This window comes from Camponotus floridanus, unplaced genomic scaffold (assembly GCF_003227725.1).
Source record: "Camponotus floridanus strain SB8 unplaced genomic scaffold, Cflo_v7.5 scaffold144, whole genome shotgun sequence".
Classification (NCBI taxonomy): domain Eukaryota; kingdom Metazoa; phylum Arthropoda; class Insecta; order Hymenoptera; family Formicidae; genus Camponotus; species Camponotus floridanus.
Window position 1 is genome coordinate 63817 of NW_020229264.1, and position 23190 is coordinate 87006.

The following is a 23190-nucleotide window of genomic DNA, read 5'->3' on the forward strand; positions in this document are numbered from 1 at the left end:
CGCTCCGCGTTGCCTCCGATGCCGCCGTCGTCGCCGTCGTCGACGACGACCCACCTGTGCTAGACTTTTATTGATTCACCGAGCTTCGCGCAACGCGCGGCTCTACGCAGGCCCGGACCCGCGAGAATCAACCCCCGGAGGATGCGCGATATCGCGTGGCGCAACGAAGCGCGGGACGCCAGCTGACGCTCGCGTCGTCGTGTACACATGAGCGTACGGGCTATTGTGAGACAGAGCGCATTATGTGAAAACACAGAATGGAAAATGCTTCCTTTCCAGATACAATTGTTGAAATGTCAGGCGCTCGTACGAGAGGTCGCGTAAGATAACGGGCTCGTTGATTATTGAATTCTTCTCCCGAGATATATCGAAATAAAAGGGAAGATGAATATTTCGCGCGATCCTTCGGATGAATATAATTCCATGGATTCCATGGATTCCATGGATAGAAAAAAATTCTTTTCCATACAGCAGACCTTTTTAATATATCTGCGAGATTCTCAATGGCAGATATATAGACTCGCTCTTATTGGCTAATTCTCTGCATTCTCTTCCTTATATGTAATTTACACATTTTATTGAATTAATTTTTATCTCCCTTATATACATATATATATATATATATATATATATATATTTGTAATTTATTCCTTTTTATATATATTAATTATATAATAATGTATCCCTTAAATAAAATGTTATGTCTACTTGAAATCGCATGTCATACGTAGAACATATCTATGCATTCATTTTTTGCAAGGATATTATGAATATCTATGTAAAATTAATTACGAATTTCAATTCCGATAATTTATCATAAAATTTGATGTATATAAAAGCGTGATGATGTTATTAGTCATTCGTTTAATGGAAAAAAGCGACATGTCCTTCCTTTCGATGACAATTCATTTCTATTCGATATAATCCCCCAGTGCCCTTTTATATCCAAGCTACGTGTTATAAATTTGAACAAAATCTTCACCGACCATGAATCTTTGAACGATCAGTGCGCATAGTCAGTGGAATCTATACGACATGTTTTATTTTTGCTCGTCAACGGAAAAAAAATGTGCAAAGCGGAGGAAAATCGCGGCAGTAAAACCATGAAAAACTCTTGCCTCGCATCCTCGCTGAACCGCCTACTTTTTTCTTCTTTTTTCCATTTATTTTTCGCTTTACATCTTTTACGCAGCAGACATCTTGGCGCAGTCGGACGATGAAATCTCTTACCAAAAGGAACTTTTCTATTTTATGTCTCATTGCTATTCGTTACGATGCTATGTTACTTTTAATGTATAATCGTGTATAATATAATACTACTGTCTTTTATATCTCGGAAGTCATTTCGGACATGACCTAAATAATAAATCTGTTCGCGTTTATTCTTCTCTAATAAATAATTAAAATACAAAGTTTTTAAATAGTTGTATCATGTGAGTATTATTCTTATTTATATTATATGTATGTCTATACATAAATTTACTATTAATCTATATGTTAATTTTTAATTTAATTCAATTATGTAATATAATTTAATGTTTATTTTTCTCGTAAAATAATTCATCGCTATTTCATTGCAAAGTAAAAATTGTGCGTCATACTAATTGAATTTCTGGCGTTTTAACCATTATAAATTGCAAAAATATCCTCTTAATAATACTTTGCATTATTATATCTAAGAGGATTTGTAGCAGGATTTTATTTAGCTATATAATTTCTGTCGTAACCTGTTTCCAACAAAATAATAATTCCCCCTGTCAAGTATGACACAAATGAAGAAATCTCAAAGGAGCATTTTACGGCAGATTAGTATAATATGTCCTTAAAAAGAGAGATATTACCAAGTGCTCCAGTGCTTTATTGTTTCTTCGATTCTAAATGAATTCCCCGAAAGGAAAATATGATATGAAACTCATGAGAAGATAAGTCTAATCCCCAGGCGTCCTCATTCTCTGAAACCCAGTAGACGATATTTCCCGTCGCTCGACAAGCACAAAGTTGTAATATGGAAAACTTTAGAGGACGAGAATTTATCGTTGGCGAGGAAACGCGACGAAAAAAATTAATTTAAAAAATTAAGATAGAGATTCTTTCTTATGTTGGCGCTCGCGTCATCGATCACAAGAGCGATTGTTCATTTTGAAGCACTTTTAAATCATTCTGTTTCAATTTAGGTCACCTAGTCCAGAGCTGGAATCCGTCGATAAACGACAACCTAGTTCGCATATTTTCGCGCTCGTTCAACGCTGTTCAAAGAAAAAATGAACATTGCCTTTCATCGCACACGGCTTGCAAGGTATTCGGAAAACTTGGATTGTCCTTAAGTTATAGGAGTCGGTTCTTGTAACAAACGCAATCCTTTCGTTCTTTTAAAAAATCTTTCGTTGAAAAGTTTTCACATTTTGTACGCGAAACTATAGATATTCACCATGTGTTCTAGACTTTAAATCGAAAAATAAATTATAATAAATCGTTTATTTATGACATTAAATTTTCATTTGATTACGATGTGACAGGTATCAAATTTTCTAAAAGTATTATGATTTTAATATAGATACATGTACAAATTCAATAATATGTGTTTTGAAGAAAGAGTATAGAATATTAAATTATATATTATATTTAATTATTTTATATATATATATATATATATATATATATATATTTAAAATAAAATAAAATTTTAAATATTATATATATATATATGTAATATTTAGAAATAAAGATTATTCTTTTCCATTTTTCCATTTTATGATACATAAACCACAAAAACATAAAGTAATTTTATATACGCGCCTCTCAGCTTTATGTTTATATGCCGACTCACTTTGTGAAAAAGTTAGTGTGTAGATTATTGTCAGAAGTCCAGGAATCAAGAGCAGAAAGAATTGCGAGAATCCATCGAGCGTAAATGCGATAAACGCACTTTACTCGCAATTCCTCGCTGCGCTATACCAGGATCATATATTAAGGTATTTGTTATCGAAGCCCGATAGCAAATGTTGCTATCGGCAACGAGGTCGTCAACCCAAGAGCATCAACACTCTCGCTCTATTTCCGCGATAAGTATGGCTCACCTGATCCGCCCCGTGGTTGCCGTTCTTTTCCTCCTGCTCCTTGCTGAGGTCTTCGACGAGGTCATGGAGCAGCCTAATGTCCTGGGGGCTGGGGGAATCGACCCTGCCAGCCCCCACGCTCATTGTACTATGAGGCGCCAGTTCACACGAGTTACCAGCCTCCTCCGCCTCCTCCTCCTCCCCCTCCTCTTCCGCCGCGCTTCTCACGCTGACGTTCTCCCCTTGCAAGCAACCCTTGGTCAGGGTCCACTCCCGATCACCGTCGCTTACCCTTTCGTCGTCATCGCTCATTTAGGGCATTTAAGCGGCTTCGAACAAAACTCGTCGACTCAGCGTCCTGCGAGCGATCTTCTATGGATAAATATAGTCCTTGATCCTCGTTCACCGCAAAAAAACACTGCCAGACGGAAGGTTGATTCAAAGACCAATCTGGAGGATTTTTCTTCTTTCTTTTCAGACTTAATTATTGGACACGAGACGATTGCTTCGCTTTCTTCAGGATGCACTTTCTTCTGCTCGTTGGCGATGTGGCGAGTAATTTAATTGGCGATTTAATTGACTGCAGCGGACTTGTATCTCTTATTCTTAAGGTGATTTCTGACGCGTTTTTCCGTGTAATGGTTCGTAAAAACGCGGCAGTTCAAATGTACGATTTTAAAACGGACGACAAGCTCGAGATGCGTTTATTGTCGAATTAAGCAGTGTTTGTAATTTGTCAGCCCGCGATAAATGAATTATTATGCGCATTTTAATCAGTATATGTACTAATATAATACTTTCATTCGTTCGCCAACATGCAATATGTCTGTCTATTTCTGTGAAATAATTTATTATTAATATCATTATTAAAATCATCGCGTAATAATTAAAAATTTATCTTTAAAGTCAAGAAATGAACGAGTCAATTTTCGATTATGATCACATCAATCGAGTTTTAAAATTTCACTTAAAAAATGAGAAATTTGGACTCTCGATTGTTTCTTCCAATTTTAACGAATAAAAATTCTTAAATCCAATGATATGTATATATTCAAGTTATAAGTAGAAAATACAATTGATTACAAAAATATTACCATAGATTTCCAATGAACAAACGCGTCATGCTATTGCGTGCTTGCGTGTATCAAGACATTTATTGTAGCTTTTGCCTAGCGTTGAAATACGGGTGAATTTAATGTCTTTGCAAAATGATACAGTGCGTGAAAGAATCTTGTTCATTGTTTGACATTTAAGAATAAGAAATGAAAATATATTTCTTCAAAAGCATTCATAAATGATGGTTTTTTTTTATTACCATTCTTTCTCGTACAACATTAAGCCCTTAAAATCAATCGAAAATATCAACTTTAGTTCAATTTGTATTTTTTAATAAATTTTCAATTTTAATCTAAAAGAATAATATTTTGTAGGGATACAAAATATTCACACTATCAGCATGCCATGTGTAATATGTGCGTGAAATAAAAAATTAAATACAAATGAATCTTATACATTCAGTCAATATTTTGAGCAATCTTTTGTATATAATCACTTTGCATTATTAATAAGAACCTCTTAGCGGTGGAAAATCCACTACATAAATTACAGTTGTAATTTTATGATTAATTTATGTTAAGCGATTACACATGATGATAATATTAAAGTTAAAATCTTTTAGATTTTTATTTATAACGAAACTTTTGCAATATGCATGACGTGCTTATGAAAGATGTAAGAGATAGAGGAAATACGTTGAAATAAGCGAAATAGAATATCTACACAAAATATCCGAATGAAACATGTTTAGAGAAATATATCTGGTCTTAAATCAATATTATCGACATTTTTACGAAACCATCAGTGTGATTGCCACGTGTCTGAACACACTGTCTACTTCGATCTTTCTCAGCGTCGATAAAAAAGTGGAACTTAAGCCGGCTGCGAAATAATGTAAAAAGGTAGAAATGGTATGGACAAGTTGTTAGGTGAATCATGCGTTCCCATATATACTGGCACTTGCATGTGCATGTGTACACAAATACACATGAACGTGTGTGAACACTAGGAAGTGGGGGTGGTGTTACCACCGCAACACAAGGACGCCATCATTGATCACCTGGTGGCTATGACCTTCGTCAATTATTATTACATCGTAGTAACGCAAACGCATGTTATAATCATGAACACATTAAAAGAAAATGAATGGATTGATTCCACAAGGATATTTCATCGATCATGGCTTGTTCGATATAATTGACAATTAATCTTTGCGTCTAGAAAGATAATCCGACTCATTTCTTTCAAATTGCAGTAAAGGTTGATTGATTTTCAATTTACGTCAGGGTTATACAATCGAACTCGCGCGAAGAAAAGCTTTCTTAGTAGTTTTCCCCAGAGATGTTATGTTCGCGAAAATGAATTTGTGGAAAAGTGAGATTATCGCAGACATTAAATTACTTCACAAGTTTCGCGCTAAGCATTTTTTAACAAATAATTGTGACTTAGATAAAAATAAAAAAAATAATATAAATTAATACAAAAGTGGTTATATGATATAAATCAAAGTTAAGAAAGTTATAAGACAGAAAAAAACCACGTAAAGGTAATGACACGCGAAAAAAAGAGATAGACTGATGGCATCAAATAATTTCTTTAATACAAAAAATAATTTTAATTTAATTAATTAAAAATATATCAATAATAAGTTATTTTAAGAAATAATTTATATGTAAATAAATATGTAATTAAATATATATGTTATATGTTAATGTATATATGTGTATTATAATATACAGGGTTGGGCAAAAGTCCGGAAACGGTCAAATATCTCGAAAAGGATCAACTATAGCGAAAAATTGTAAATAGCAAAATTGTAGGGCTTAAAAAAATGTACCTAATGATGACTAAAAATTTTACTTTGAGTGGAGGACGAAGATCATATAAAAGTCAAATTGAATTTTTTAAATGGAACTGCCTACTTTTTATTGCATATTCTTGTAGCTTATCTCGAGAGCTTTCCAAAACACTATAATTAAGTACCTTTTTATTAAGTACTTTTTGAGTTATAAGGCTTGAAATAATTTCTTAATTTTACATAAACCATAAAATATCTAGTAAACCATTCATTTTTCGATTATCTTACCTTGATACTTTTATGTACAAAATAATGAGAGGAATCAATTGGTGTAAAGAAAACACATAGTTGTTGCATGGAATTGTTAATTGCAAATTACATATTTTTTCTTAGAAACAACTATGTGTTTTCTTTACACCAATTGATTCCTTTCATTATTTTGTACATAAAAGTATGAAGGTAAGATAATCGAAAAATGAATGGTTTACTAGATATTTTATGGTTTATGTAAAATTAAGAAATTATTTCAAGCCTTATAACTCAAAAAGTACTTAATAAAAAGGTACTTAATTATAGTGTTTTGGAAAGCTCTCGAGATAAGCTACAAGAATATGTAATGAAAAATAGGGGGTTCCATTTAAAAAATTCAATTTGACTTTTATATGATCTTCGTCCTCCACTCAAAGTAAAATTTTTAGTCATCATTAGGTACATTTTTTTAAGCCCTACAACTTTGCTATTTACAATTTTTCGCTATAGTTGATCCTTTTCGAGATATTTGACCGTTTCCGGACTTTTGCCCAACCCTGTATATGTTATATGTTATTTATATGTAATTAAATATATATGTTATATTTTTTTCTCGTTGAATCAATTAAGAGATCTCTATCTTATTTATATATGTGTTTGAGGGTGTGTGAAGAAAAAGTATTAAATTTAGTATACTTCATGTATGTTTCCTTTAACGAGCTTTTTGTCGCGACTTTATTAGTGCGAGGAGAGATTCTTTAGAAAATATTTGGCAGTTGGCGCATATCTCGCGAGTGGAGCTTATCGATTTTGCCGATAAAGAGAGAATGGACCCTTCTGGATTTAAATTGGGTGTAACCTTCATTTAGATTTGTTGAATTCATATGAAATTAATTTCGACTCGCGTACGACAATCATACTCACGAATGAGCTCTGTATAATTGTTTTAAAATGAGATAGAATAAAAATACCCGAGCTCTTCGAGAAGATTTCTATACTTTCAAAATTTTAAATGGGTGCGGTCATTTCAAATAGAAATTCATGTGTCATAAATTTAATATATTTAGTAATTGTTCACAAGAGATTATCATTAGAGCTGAATAAAAAATCATAATCCAACGTTTGGGTGGAAATATCGAACAAGCTTAAATAATCGTGATAAATGTCGATAAATAATGATGGAAGCGATTGTTAAAGCTTATCATTATTTATTTCGATTTTAAAGCGATTTAAATTGACATAATTATTATTAAACTAGTTATAAAGACAAAATATGTGTAAAATAAATAATAATATTAATGTTATATGCCAAAAAGGATAAAAAATTAGACATATAAAAAATTCTCACGATATAATATAGTATTTAAATATCTAAATTATTAATTCCACCATTTAAATATCTAAATTATTAATTTCACCATTGCATTACTAATATCTGATTCAGATTTTATCACATTATGTAATAGGCAATGATATCAAAACAAATGAATAAAGCATTATTATAATTGCATTGAAAATTTGAAGCATGCGGATAAAGCGAGTTTACAATATACAAAGCGTTATCAAAATATTGCTAATGTTTTTGTAAATAATAACAAAAAAAATTTAATAAAAAATAATAAAAAAAATTTAATAAATACACAAGACAGAAAAAAATATGTGATAGAGATAATAATACTTTTTAAATTAAAATAGTGCACAACTTGCACCTAACCTAACCAGGTATGTTTTTTACATTTTTAAAGAAATTTTTTGTAACCGAAAACTATTGATATATGAGGAATCGATTCAATTAAATTGTTGCCATTTTGTTTTCCTCGGATATTACAATCATTATGCAACGCGTGACGCAACCGCGCAAAGAAACACGTGGATAGGCACATACATGCTGTTTCTCTCGTAAAGGTGATTGATCGCGGTGCAAAGTTGTTGATTGATAATTGTAGCGACGATATTAAGACAATTGAAGAACAATTTGAAGAATTTCTTGAGAATTTACAGCTTATGTAAATCTTGTTTTCTGAGACAAAAATTTCTGGATAAATTTTTAGTAAACTTAATTAGTAGGGTCATTTCTAGATAATTCATACGAGAATGCAATGAATCTAAGGCATTTTGCGGGAACGTGAATTATGAATAATGCTGAAGAGAGATGGATGAATTATGGCTACTTGGCACAGATTGCATTAAAGCACCGATTATGAATAAGTAGTAATTTAGTTTGATCGAGTAAAATCGTCAGTGGATTCACCTCCATTTAAAAAGTATTTAAAGTTTTCAAGATTGAGCATGTTGATACGCGAAACAATCCATGATATAAAAAGTTATCATAGGAATTACGATATGGAAAAATGTCATAACAGAAAATTCCTCGTTTCATTCATCTTCAAAATTGATACTAAATTTTATATGTATTTAATTAATTAATTATCTTAACTTTAGTTTTATTTAACTTATTATCGATACTTTTCATGGAGAATTGAACATGTATGTAATATGTACGTATAAATAAATAAATAAATAAAAATAGCAATATAAGAGAGAATTTATATTTTTCTAGAAGAAAATTCTTTCTTTTTCTTTTATTACAATATATTTATAGATATTTCTAATATTATAAGAAATGTGCGAGTCACTTTAACAACCTGTACATTATTTTAATGGCATGTAACAAACGCAGCGACTTCTTTGTAACTTTCGTTTCTTACATGCCGAGTATTTTATATATTTTTATTTGTACTTGGAAGAAAAACTTCGTTTAAAACACACGTTCACACCGTTCGCGGTTCGACGTTCACTGCCGTCATCGGTTACGATCGACCCCTTCGTCGTCGCCGGCGCACTATGGTTTGCCCGCCGACTTTCAGGGCCGATCGATTGATGATCTCTTTGACCCCCGAAAAGCTCCACGGCAATTTACAGGGACTTATCCCGCGAGCCTCGTCGTGAACTCGGGGGATTCGGATATCGCCTCGAGAGATCGCGAGGGTCTACCTGGCTTACGACTTTTGCGAGATCCTCGCGATCATTGGCGATCCTCGCGAACCACCGTCGACGTGTATCGGAGCGCACGTATGTACCCTCGTGAGAAACGATCTCGATCTTAGGCACCGTCGTTCGCGAACGATGGTGAACGATCCCGATCACTCGCGGCTAAGTCGGCGTGGGTACCACTGGTTGGTACTACTCGGTGTTCTGTCATAATCTTGAGTGAAAAACGAAGGGAGAACGCGTGTCTCGAGGACCTCGAGCACGGAGGGCGCGACGTTGAATGAATTGATCGCGCGGGGGATTTCCTCTCTCTCTCTCTTTCTTTCTCTCTCCCCCCACGAAATCCGAGAGAATGCGAAAGTAGGACGTCTTATCACCGTTCGCATACGCGATCTTCCTTCGCCGAGGATGTGGACGGAGTGACGACGAAGCTACCTGCCGGGCGGAACAAGGCGCAGACACTGCGACACTGATCGGAGCGCCCTATAACGGGAGGCTCGTGAATTTCTCGCACCCTCTCTCGCACCCTTTCCACCCCGGCCCGGTCCCTCTCATTTCGATACGCGTGCGCCCCGATAAGTCGCTCTCCCTTCGTTCTCTTTCGCGGGCAATCCGCCAGTCGGCGGACTCGCCTCTTCTCCGGCAACGCACCGATCGACACTATGAGCACTCCCGCACTTCCGGTACGATCTTTATTTCCGTACAATCTCCTCCGCAACCGGATGCTATATATTTGGACGCGATCCTATTCTTGTTCAGTTCGCGGTAAACAAGCGGACGATCGAATTTATGGAATAGCCCAATATCCCAGAACACTCACGACATCGAGATTCTCGCACTGCATAAATAAATTGCTGCTTTGCATAGAATCTGCTTTCGCAAGGACCAATCGAGAGAAAGAATGTCATATTTATTGTTTTCAAAATCGAAAACACTAGACGACTAGAGATTACTAGAAAAGCTCCTTGCTTTCGTTTGATTAATGACATCCTCGTAAGAAGATGATTAATTTTCCACGTGCTACAGTCGTTTCCTGTTAAAAAAGATAATCAATTATGACTGAATGACTGAATACACCATTCGGCATTACTATTTCATTATTGTGATCGCTTCATTTTAAATTTAGCACGGACATTTATCGTGGGAACTTTGCGGCACGCACTCCCTCGAGCCATTAATTACCATTATTAATTAGACATTCTCCAGCTTCTGTTCTCTCATTTGCCTCCGTCTGTAACGGCCTTCCGACAATTATGCAATTCTGATTGAAATCAAGACAGAAAGTATCGGAATTCATTGCGAGAGATATCGAGAATTTGCCACGAAATAAGCGCGGAATGTTAGCTATTCGATGATGCTATTAATTATTGGCTGCTTGACGTTACGTCGCAGCTGTTACATCTTTCAATACGCAAATTCTCGGAATGTTACGAAAGCTGGCTAAAAAGAGAAAGCTTACGCGATACTATTTTCGGTTTTGAATCCCATGCGTTTTTATGTAAACGATTCAAAGCGACGTAACTATAGTTACGTCGAGATTTTATCATATTTGAAAGCTTTTGTATCTTTTTCAATAAATTTGCAAGATTTATAAACGTAACTATTTTTCGTCAACGCTGAAGATACAGATTTTACATTGCGTTTCTGTAAAACAAGAATGTAAAAGAAATCTGAGATTCTTCTATAGAACTTTTAAACAAATCCGTTCGAAGAAAAAAACTTGCCAGCGCTTTTGCACACTGCAAAAATTGATTTATTGACACCGATATAATTATTGTAGCAACATATATGATAAAAATCCCTACAATGCGGCGGTATCGAATATCGATATATTGGAAATTTGATAGCCATTCTTGGTTTACATAAATAAACATAGTGAGAATGAGAGAGAAAGAGAGAAAGAGAGAGAGAGAGAGAAAGAGGGAGGGAGAGACAGGGGGAGAGAGTTGCTCTTCTGTTAAGCTTCGTCGTGAAATAATGGTCACCTCGGCTGAAATGTTGTTTGCAAGTCGGAGCAATTGCATCCATAATTTATATAATCACTTGGATTAACACGCTTGGGTCACGAAGTAATGATCTAAGTTACAACAATATCAAAGTACATACAACATATATATGTTATGTATTCTTGGAAGGCTGCGTGACTTTGTTGAGTAAATTGAATTTGCATATTGCAAGCTACAATATGTTTCAACGGATAATTACAATGTTAGAGGAAATAAACATTGAATTTTAATTGTTTCATACATATAAAAGTGTAAAGCTTTAGCGTACTAATAATTACACGTATACATAGAACGTGTTTATTATTTCCAATAAGATTTTAAAAATTTAATTGACCTAAAAGACTTGTTTAATCTTCTTCCGATATTTATGAAAAATACTACAGCGTTGAAGAACAATGGGTCGTCAATTGTGCCGATAAAAAATTGTTTTCCATAGATAAAATTTCGCTTCGTTTAACATTATGCTTGTACACGATAAAAAGAATAATGCACGCGAAAGAACAGTTTTGTCATATTATCGTTTATATCCGGAGTATGATAATATTATTATTGTTCGACACGACATATAATAAGATCAAAATCGCTCTTTCGAATCACATTACTGTCTGTCAAATTATCTCATATTTTGTGAAAGCGTGATGTCGTGAATATAATTTTTTTTTTGGTATAATATCAGGAACATTGATACAAACAACAGAGTCGGATGTTTTATGGCATTACTACTTTGGCGTGACATGCTCGAATGGACTTATTATGAGAGACACTTTCCAATTTCGCGCATCGCTGATAATATTAAATGAAAATATTCCGTCGGTTTCATCCGGAAGGATCTTTTTTCGAGTCGCGGGATTTCGCAGCGACCACGTAGGTATTCGCTGGAAAATTAACGTCATTTTGCCAGGATATCACGCTGCGGGAGATTTCCGCCTACGAGACTGCGACATAGTCGGATTGGCGCCAGTCAGGGCTGTATTAATGTAAGGCAGTATGTTAAATGTATACCCGTATGCAAACAATCTCCTCCCCCGACCCTCGCGTTCTGCTGTTCTACTAAATGTTTAAAAACTTGCTCGTTTTGCTGCATTTCTCATGCATTATCTATAATCATGTACTGAATATGAAAAATGATGTTTAAAGAAAAAAAATAAAAAAAAACCAAGTTTTGTTTATCTTCTGTGAATAATACAAATTTATTTAATATGTAAGAATTAATAAAATGTAAGAATTATAAAATATAAAATATAGGAATTAATAAAAGAATTTTTTCAATAAGATAACTGTAAAAAATCGGAATTGTTAGCGCGCAATAATTTGATGAAAAATAATATATATATATATATATTAAATCTTCTTTCATTTTATTTTTATTTTAATTTAATTTAATTTAATTTTTACTTTATTTTATTTTAATTTTAATTTAATTTTAATTTTATTTTTATTATTGTCTATTTATGTAATGTAATATAATTATTTCTTGACTTATTACTTTTATTGAAAAATTAGAAACAATGAATAATATGAAAATAATCGAAATCTAGTTTCTTATCACACTAATTAGGTAATTTGTTTCTTGGAAAAAATAAATTGTTTCGGAATAACAGAAACAATAGAGATTCGTTATAATTTGGCAAATGTATTTCGTGACGAAAATACGTTTCACTTGGTCGGCATCAACAAATGAGATTTAACTTCTCGACGAGACCTATCCTTAATTCACGAAACCAAAGTGCTTCAAGTGAGCGAAGAAACTTTTGACCCACCAAAAGACGGTTGACATTTTCATTTCCGGAAAACGGTTTTGCACAAATTTCAATTAGCATCAAACTTTACTACGATGCTTTTAATTTCCTGTCGTCTCTCGAAATATTCGCGAGATTACGAAAGATACGATTGCAAATCAACTTCGATACGATATTTCAATTTATATGGATTCATTTTACGTTATGCATATATATATAATAAGATGTTCATTATTAAAAAATTTAATTCTCTCGAATAAGTGCATACCTTTTAATATTGCACTTTATTGAAACTGTGTATTTCTTCTCGCAGATTCTGTTAATATTACTTTCTAATTGATATATAAGAATCACTCACCTGAGCGACTTTTTCTCCCATGTTTGGTGTGTGCATCGCTCCTTGAAAATACTTTGCAGATCCATTGTCTTGTAAGGAAAACTGTAATGTTATAAAGAATATTCATTAAAATAAAGAATATTCAATAAAATACTAATAAAATATTTTTTTTGTTACTAAAATATTAAAATAAAATATTGGCTATAAAAAATTATTCAATTCTTTATCATGATTTATTATATAATTAAATCGAATTTGTATCTAATAATGATTAAAAATAGTTTAAGCCAAGACGCAAAGATTGAATATGTAGATGATTTTTACGTAGTACACGTGTTTCTGCACACAACAATCAAAACTCACTTTGTGCTTGATGGAATCCGGCCCCATCTGACTCAGAGATGGCGATTTTCGGTCCTTGGACGTTCGCCATTTCTGCAGATCGCTTTCAGAAGCAACGCCAGGAAAGATTTTCGAATGTTTCGTTGCTACAAAAGTGAAAGATATACGTGAATCTTCCCTTCGAAATCGTATTAATCGCGTGACAATGTGATATCATCATTATACGTATTGTTAATTCAAAATCTATAAGTGCGAAATACAGGCTCGATCGAATCAAATCTATTCCCACCGAGTCTTTGAGAATGGCGACAGCAATTAATAATAATAACTAATAATCTAAGTTACAAGACCAATCAATATTTACATACTCTTTGCTAGAATTAATTGCCTCTCGACATATTTATAATGATTATGAAAGAAGCTGTAGCTTTGTAATAATCTAGTATAAAACAGGCACGCGTATACAATAATACATATCTTAAACGATATAATTCTTCCGGTCGAGTTTTACGACCATTTATTATTAGCATATTAGACTAATCTAATATCATTACAATAATTTGCGCATCGAAGCGATCATACGTATAAAATGGATAAATTTTATTTCTGTGATGTTTTAAATTAATTTAATATTCAAAGTGGAAACAAAAACATGTGTTAGAGAAAATATAAAAAAAAATAAACATTAAAAATATTATTATTTGCTTTATAAAATATAACGTGCAAACAACAACAATCAAATATAATATAATATAATTGTAATATTATCAAATATTGATAATCGCTTCGATGTTGTACGAGCTCGAAAAATAAATAAATAACCGAGCCTATATCTCGATCTAGAAGCGTTCAAGAGTGTTAGTAAAACGAGTCAGTTAATCCGCACTAGAAGCTGCATACCTGTGAAAGAAAGATCGTTTTATTGTTGTTCGTAAAAAAATGTTGATCATAAATCGAGTGACGATGCTTTTTAATTAGATGTTACGTTGAATACGTAATATTGTAATGTATACGATGGGGATCGTCTTGCTGAGATGATTTATACAATGATATAGATACAATGATATGGCTATTGTTGATCGCGTATTTTTTCATGATTATACGTGGCTCCACATATAATAGATATAATATAATGATACGTAATGATGCTCCGGGCGTGTGTCCGGAAAGCATCGTGATATTTGCATTATGTGTTGAAGTAAAAGAAGCCGTGAAAGGTCAGCCATTCTTGTCCCGCTGTAAAGAGAAGCGTAACTAAGAATTTAATCCTCGTAAAACCCTCGATCAGCCAAAATGTGTTCGAAATGTCTTCTTTACTTTTGCCCAGTCATCCAGTGATCGAAGAACCCGTCTCCGATCAAGCGAAAATCAAGACAAAATTCGACGTAATTTGAGCGAAAATATTTATAATATATGAAACAAATATTTATTACATCTTTGTCTAAATAATATATTTTTTAATCCCTTTAAAGATATCAATACATATGTGTACATTACTTTTTTAGAGATTTTAAATATCTCCAATTTTTTCTATTTTGCTTAATAATTATAAATATATGATGGAAAAAAATATAAATAAAAAAAGATAAAATAACTTTTTCCAACTTTAATACATCTGTCTCGGAAGAGATTAAATAAATTTAATGTGGAAAAACATAATAGAATTTTTATAACATTATAATTGAAGCGAAAACGCTCCATTTTTCTCGAAGAAAAATACATGTACACATTCTGTGTCGGAAAGTTTCTTCTCAATTTGATTTAGTAATGAAGCTTAAATTAGACTAGCGTATTGACTCACGAAGAAAGTGGATCACTTTGGACAGAGTACAATTGAAGACATCTAGACGAATGTTTGCGAGTCCTCAGGTTCGCGAATACAAAATGGCTGATTGAGCGAGGCTACAGTGCTCGTCTGATAATAATCGAAGGTATAAAATGGCAGCACTCTTTCACGTGGAGTTCAATGCTAGCGTAAATAGTACAAGTAGTATAAGTAGTAATAATATATAAGTAGAATAACAATAGTAAAGTGGGGTGTAAGTGGTAGAAGTAGGCCTATAAAAGCTCAATCGGACGAAAGTAGTACGAAGTTATCTTTCGAAAGCTCATGATAACAAGAAAGCTGCAAGCGCTTGGTAAGTTGTAATAAAAGGGGTGCAAGCTCGCGCGCCGGTTGGCACTCAGTCGGTTAAAGGAAACCAAGAGAGCAGGGTGGTTGCTCCCTCCTATTTTACCTTCAGCTAGATTATCGACTGTGGCTGGTCGTCGCTCGAGGGTGACGTGTTCGCTCCCTCGGCCCGCTACTAAAATAGTTTACTGAGGTTTGATTTTGAATTGACACTTCGTGACGGGAGTCGCCATTAAGCTAACAAAGACGATACATAATGCATAAGATGAAACGGGGAAGAAGAGGGAGGGATGGCTCCAAGAGGTACTGTAATCCTTCGCCGCAGGAAAGAGGAGTATAGTGTTTGAATATTGTATCGTGACACAGAGACATTATGAGACCCTCGTTCCGAGATATTTAATAAAACATTCTTTAATTCAAAATTATCGTCGCAATAAGATATTCTAGGGCGTAGCTCGTTCATTGAAACTTTTCCTGATACTGTGCGAAAATACGACAGTTTCGCCAGTTCCGTGCAATGTAGTTCTTTATTAAGTTTTTTGTATACAAAAAAACGGAAGTTATTTCGCACCGATATAATGTGTTTCCCGCGATAACTTTGTATGTGTTGAACGCATAATGTCGGTTATTTTGGGATGCTCTTTTTATGGAATCTTTCTACGTGACTGGACTAAAAATAAGCGCAAGATTTCCGGCGCAGGATCTGGCAAATTTCTTTCAAATTTTTATTATCTTTTCCGTATCCCAAAATAATGTTTTCTTTATACTCCTCTTCACAAGCGTAAAATTTAACATCTATTATCGATGACGCTAAGAATGGTGACGTTTAGTCGGACGCGTTCAGATGGAAATTGTGAGCGAAATGCGTTTTTTCCTGTGTTCTAGATAAACTTTTTGCTCCCTTGAAAGCAACACTAAATCACATGACAATTACATAGTTTCTTATCTGCATTTCAACTGTGACTGGTACAACTACCAGTGTTACGCATTTACATCATCAAGATCGTTTTTCAAACTCGAAAGAGAATGTCTTTAGCTGCAGATTTTATTCTACGATTTCAAGAGACAGAGATCCTTGCGGTGTAATCGAGAGAATAAAAGTTTATCGAGAAAACGTAACGCGCTCTTATTTAACCGCATTTCTTCGCCCTGACAGATTACACATTAATGCAAAATAAATATCGGTGCGACAGATATCGAAATACTGATTTATCAAAAATCGATTTCTGGCAATCAGTTATATAAATATATATACACATATATAGAGGAAGGGACATATAATTTCAATTTAATTCTATGAAGCATAAATCGCAAGCTTTCTGTGCTCGACGGGGACTCTTTCACTTCTGACATACTCTCCCCCTTTTCCGCCGCAAATGGACTACATAAAGGCAACTTATTTATCAGTCTCTATCTGTAAATATGCAAAAGTTCACGTATATACATCGAAATAGCGCGACGTTATAGAGAGTTTTGCTTGCGAAGCGCGGTAGGAAAGGCCAGTTGGTCAACTATCTGTCAACATCCGCGGCATGAAATATCGCATGCAACAATATTATTATTAACCGCGGTTCCATTAATTGTTATTTAAACTACAGAACATATGTTTACGCGCGCGGTTACATGCGCCATTCGTAATTACAAATCCGCGCAAAATTTTTCGAGCGAAAATTTCCCATGTTTTTTCTGGGGTAAAAACGATTTTTATTGTGTCATTTGCAAAAGTTTTCGCAAAACGAATCATGGTCGATAAAGCTATATAACGTAAACATTATTTGTCGAACTCAAATAAAATTATTTGGGTTTATTAAAAATGGTTACTCGAATCAATTAAAAATCAATTAAAATGATTTAAAATAACCAAGAATGATTGCGATATCAATTTATCACAAATTAAAACTATCTCTTTTAATTGTTTGCAAAAAATGTTCGACGAAATCGAAAGAGAAAGATTTCATCAGTCACGACTTGTGATTGCACTTGTCTGGCCTCGCTATTTTTAGGAAAATAAACTGCATTCTGCTGGCCACGATTGAAATGCAATGCAGCTGGAGAAACGAATCGTCAGACTACATATATATATTTTTTTTATTTTACTTTTTTTACTTTTGTTTTATTTTTTATTTACTTTTATTTTACCTTTTTCATTTTATATATTTATATTATATTATAAATGTACAAAAACACACACATATATATGTACATATATATATATATATGTACGTCAAGTAAAATATCGCTTTGTAGAAAGCGCTAATTCGGGACACGAAGAATAGAATATGAAAATGACGCAAAGTGAAAAAATCATTGTGTACTTACAGACGCTGCAAGTAAGGCTGCGACAAGGTGCCCTCGTTGTTTCCGGTTTCACGGCTCTCTTCGAGATCGCGTCCAAACTCGCTGCATGAGAAACACTTCGCGAAGGACCCTCCGCGGCGCCTCCCGATGTATTTACGCCCTCCCAGAGTCCCGATTTTTGTGAGACCTGGAAACGCAACACGATCGCGTATTCGGCCACGATTGATTAAATTCGTCATGTTTCCGATAATATCTTTTCAAGAAGATCACGTAGTTTTTTAAGAAATACAAATCGAAATGTTGATTATTAAAGTTATTAAAATTAATTAACGCATCGAATTATACGTATTTTTTCTTTTTTCATTTCCTCTCGATGGAGCATTTCAGGTGTGATTTACCGGAAAAGGGGATTTTTCCGCAGTCTTACATCGGCAGTGCGGCAACCAGTATCCTTAAAATTCGAGGAATCTCGGGTCACTGTATCGGGCACGTACGACTGATCCTATTAGCTCGGTTCGACAGCACGGTCGACGTCCATTACGTCCAGTGGACGGGCGTGCTCGTGAAATTGAAACGAACGGAAGGGATGGGTAGGTGGGTACGAGAGAGAGAGAGAGAGAAAGAGAGAGAGAGAGAAGGAGAGAAAGAGAAAGAGAGAGTTTCGCTCGTCGATGTACGAGACTCTAACATGTGTTCGGATTGTACAGCAGCGGCTCATGCATGCGCCATTAACCCGCGTATGGCCGTGCGATAACCTTTGCCCGTTCTCTGCAGCTACCTACGTGTAGTGTCGGTTGCGCAAAACTTACTTGCTCCCGGAATTTTGGAGGCTATCGCCGCCATGTGCATGTTAAACGCGAGTTTCAATTATGGGCATACGTAATGCGAAAAACGCGACTAAAACGTTTCGAAATTCGAGGAGAATCTCACCCTTCTTTTTTCCCGATAACGCGATACAGAAATATCGTTTGTCAAATAATTTCTCTCGTGTATAAGATCAATGTCACTTTCAACGCTTTACGTAGTCAATCATGGTAAATCCCATCGAACGGGATCATCAGCGGAATAATTTTGCGCTGATTGAGCTTCAAGATTTATGTCCGTTTTATTATCTAAGGACGTGTGAAAATTAAACGTGCATCGTAATTGCCATTTCGCTCACGCGCGCATGTATCACGCTTTTAATTACCACCCGTTAATTGATCGCGATGCTGATGGGTCCTCGGACGATCGCGTGTTCGGAGTAGCAAACATAAATAAACTTTTTTCTACTCACATCGCTCACTCCCTCGGGACTGGCGATGGGAGCGGTAGTGCCGGGCTGCGGTATGACACTCGGGATGGTCGTTGATGTTGTTGCGCCACCATTGTTGTTGCTCCCCGCCGAGGGCGGGGGTGGCAGACCCGGCGGTGGCGTGCCGGTTCTCCCAGGGCCCCAAGATTCCATCATTGTGGGCGAACCACATGTTAACGGGCTGAAAGTCATAAATTAGAATAATCAGCCGGGATTCATTAAACTTGTATACGATTAATCATATTCGCTGTGATAATTTTTCTCGGCCGTAATTTATTTTAAAAAATTAAAAAGAGATCATATCTGAGAGATTTATAAAATTTTTTAAAGATTTATCTCTTTTTCGCGTGACAATTTTATCATAATTGCTTCATTAAAAGTAAGCTTTTTACGAGCCTGGATAGCTCGACGGAACTCGAGTCACTCCTAACTTCATAAAGGATTCAAGCGACGAAAGAGAAAAACAACGTTAAGTTGTTACAAGAAAATCCGCGATACAATATACAATATTTCCGGAACGCGAATACCCCGGACATCCTGGAGCGCTGAAAAACGAAGCGGTCGTCTTCCATTAGCTCGGCCAGGGAATTGTGTAGCGCGCAATGGTGGGCAGCCCGTTATCCTCGTTACCGGGAAATGACGTTAATCCGGAAGGTGGTTCGCGCGCGCGTAACTCAACACGCCCGCAAATGGCCGCGTGTCAGTCGACGAGAAATTGTATAAATCCTAAGGTTATGGGGGTGGTCGATACCGCGCGATACGGAACGGAGGTCAGACCACCGCGAGTGAAGTGTGTCAGTGTTAGGTCAGACTTGCCAATCGATAAACAACCTCAACCCGCACGACACGACACGCGGCTGCGTGCGTGAGTGCGTGCGTGCATGCGTGCGTGCGCCCGCGCGCGTATTAGTCGTGCGAATGTTATTATTATCATTTTTATTAACGTTATTTACTTAAACTACTCTTCCTTCTTCTCGAGTTATATCCGTAAACGGATGAATGCGTTTTTCTCTGGCGACTCTATATCTTTTTTTTGTGTCGCTTAATTTACTCGAAAAAAATATTTTGCTGATGTAGATAAATCTTTCATTTTGTTTAACAATAAAAATTTATCGCTTATATCTTTGCACCTATTAAAATATATTGTTTGTAGAATTTATAGCCGCAAATACTAGTAGTATCTTCTGGCAAATTTAGGTCCCATTGGCAATATTAATCATTACATTCGATAAATGAAATACTACAGCTAATATAATCTTTGTAATAATCTTTGTAATAAACGATTTTTTATGTCAAATTTTATAACAAGTAATTAACAGACAGGTGCTATTAAAAATTTTTTTTCCAAATTTCATAACAATTCAAATATAAATTCAATCATTTAGATTGATTACGTGCAAAATATATGCGATATCGCAATATTTGCTAATCATTTAAAAATTGTTACTAAAGTTATGGGACTGAGAGAGAGAAGGATAGGGATGTATGTGGGAACTTTTTGAATGTTTGCGAGCGGCATGCTTGTGATGCGATTAGGTTCGATTAGAGAGAATTATTTAGTGGGACACATATGTGTTGGTTGTATACTGATAAATGTATAAATGACCAATTATAGACACCGTGTTCGATTGTACTGCATAATACAATGATCTTCCGGCGCCCGCGGGAGCCATTTGTGCGCTACCGTAACTATCCAATTGACCGCTTCATTAAATTAACTGTTTCTCTTCTCACTCCTCCATTTCTTTCTTTCATCCATTAAATATATTTAATACTGGAAAAAAAGTTTTGTAGCTTTCGAATGTAGTGTCAAATTACAAAGGAGTTGGGAGAATGTCTGTTGTAATAAATCAAATTATAATCAACCCAAACACATCTGCGACAGCTTACATATTCGCGTGAAATTTGCGTTAAAAATAATGATAACTAAATAATATAACTCAAACAGGACAATTAGACGCTGCGGAATTTTATCCCGTTCTCTGAATCATAATTTCACTCGACAAATCTATTTTACGGCTCGGTTTGCCCACAATTTTGCGAAATATCGCGGTTTAATTACCATCATTCGGATTTAATTAATTAATTTCGTGCCTAATGTGCCAGAGGATTTAACACGAAATTAGTCAGTGCTCGATAAAATAGATCCCTCGTTAATTGAACGTAAAAACTCGAGAGGATAACGAATGCGGAAGGGTTGAATGACGAGGGCAAAGTGAGAGAGCGGCGTTCAATTTACCGGAAAGTTTACACGGTCGGACGAACGTCAACATCACGATTGCAGCTGTAAGAATTTCATGGCGAGTCGCTGCACAACCCTCTTTCAAGACTTCCGGCGTAGATATAGTGTTAGAGATGAGGACGCGAGTGATGTCCGCGTCTGAAAAGTGTCCAACATGTTCGACATAAGCACAACGACGAGTGGTCGAAACGACGTCAACGTCGATCAACGCGATAGGAAAGTCTCTTGAAGCAGCGAGTGGACTCGTTGATGCACAAAGCGATCCTCCGATGATCTTTCGTGATCTTTCGCGAGCTCTCGTTTCACGAAAACCCCCTATTCGGCGATTTGTATTCATGGAAGCAACGGGTCAAGTTCATTATTCAGCTTTCAAATAAAGATGCGATATTTATTTTGCGTATCTCCGATTCCGAGATCGCTGGGATGCGTTCTCTAAAATTCTTTATCTAGAGAGAGATAAGCTGAATTAATAACTTCGAGGGAAAAAAATCCAAACTTTGAACTCTAACAAATTCCTCCGGATCACGTCCGGAGAAAATTTCAGCGGCACCGATGACGATATAAATCCAAGGTACGGTAACGCGATCGGCTCTCGAAGATGAAACTATTAGCAGCGAACGGAGTTATCGGCGTCGAAAACAGCTAGAATCCGTCAGTGAGATCGATGGATCCCCAGCAACGATATTTATCGCAGTTATTTCGCGTTCCGCGTGTCGCAAGGGGCTGAATTTTATCGCCGGATGCGATCAGCCGAGCTGCGCGCGCGGTAGATTTATCGACATTTACAGCGTCGAAGTAACCCTGACATCGATTCTCTCAACGACCGTGTGTTGACAGAGTGATTTCGTAATACAAATAGAATTAGATGCACGTAATAATGGACTGTTCTTTTTCTCGAATAAAAAAAGGAAAAACTGTTTAAACATTTCCAACGCCGAGTTTTATGTGTTTTTGTTAAAACACATAAAAATAAATGATAACAAAACACAAAAGAAGGAGGAAAAGGAATATTTATTTTTAGTGCACGTCTCTCTCTCTCTCTCTCTCTCTCTCTCTCTCTCTCTCTCTCTCTCTCTCTCTCTCTCTCCCCCTCTCTCTCTCCCTCTCTCTCTCTCCCTCTCTCTCTCTCCCTCTCTCTCTCTCCCTCTCTCTCTCTCCCTCTCTCTCTCCCTCTCTCTCTCCCTCTCTCTCTCCCTCTCTCTCTCCCTCTCTCTCTCCCTCTCTCTCTCTCTCTCTCTCTCTCTCTCTCTCTCTCTCTCTCTCTCTCTCTCTCATTATTGTTTTTCGGAGAATTTATTTTTTCGGAAATGAATATAAATTCAATTCAATTGAAATTAATCAAAGACCGTATCGCTCTTCAGTATTCGATACGTTCGACGTATGAAAGAGCCATTAGTGCAATTATCTCGATCAGAAAAATATCAGACTGCATTTATTCGCTCGCATGTCAATAATTTCCGCGCGGCGTGTCGTTAGCGTCCCGGTGACATTTCCAGCGGAAATGACGCGTCTGCAGTGACGATAATTTGTTTTCGGACGAAATAGACGCGCAATTACGGAAGCTCGATACTTCCTCTATATAGTCGTTCTAAAAACCGCATTTTCACTATTTCAAATTATTAACCATTCTGGTATCTACCTCTTGCAATAA

At 35.6% G+C, this 23190-nt stretch overlaps 1 protein-coding gene across 17 annotated transcripts in view; it reads right to left on the reverse strand.

Annotated features, from left to right (window-relative positions):
* LOC105251134 (potassium voltage-gated channel subfamily H member 6) overlaps positions 1-23190 on the reverse strand; it is a 100864-nt gene that overhangs the window by 30172 nt on the left and 47502 nt on the right. For 16 of the 17 annotated variants that reach the window (XM_025406455.1, XM_025406454.1, XM_011257691.3 and 13 more), the window contains 5 exons: positions 19280-19478; positions 18025-18190; positions 15812-15880; positions 13596-13720; positions 13254-13334 (listed from right to left, as the gene is read on the reverse strand). In XM_025406455.1, coding sequence (XP_025262240.1) covers positions 13254-13334; positions 13596-13720; positions 15812-15880; positions 18025-18190; positions 19280-19478 — 640 coding nt within the window. The remainder of the gene's footprint in view (positions 1-13253; positions 13335-13595; positions 13721-15811; positions 15881-18024; positions 18191-19279; positions 19479-23190) is intronic. The other variant, XM_011257689.3, reaches the window with a different exon arrangement.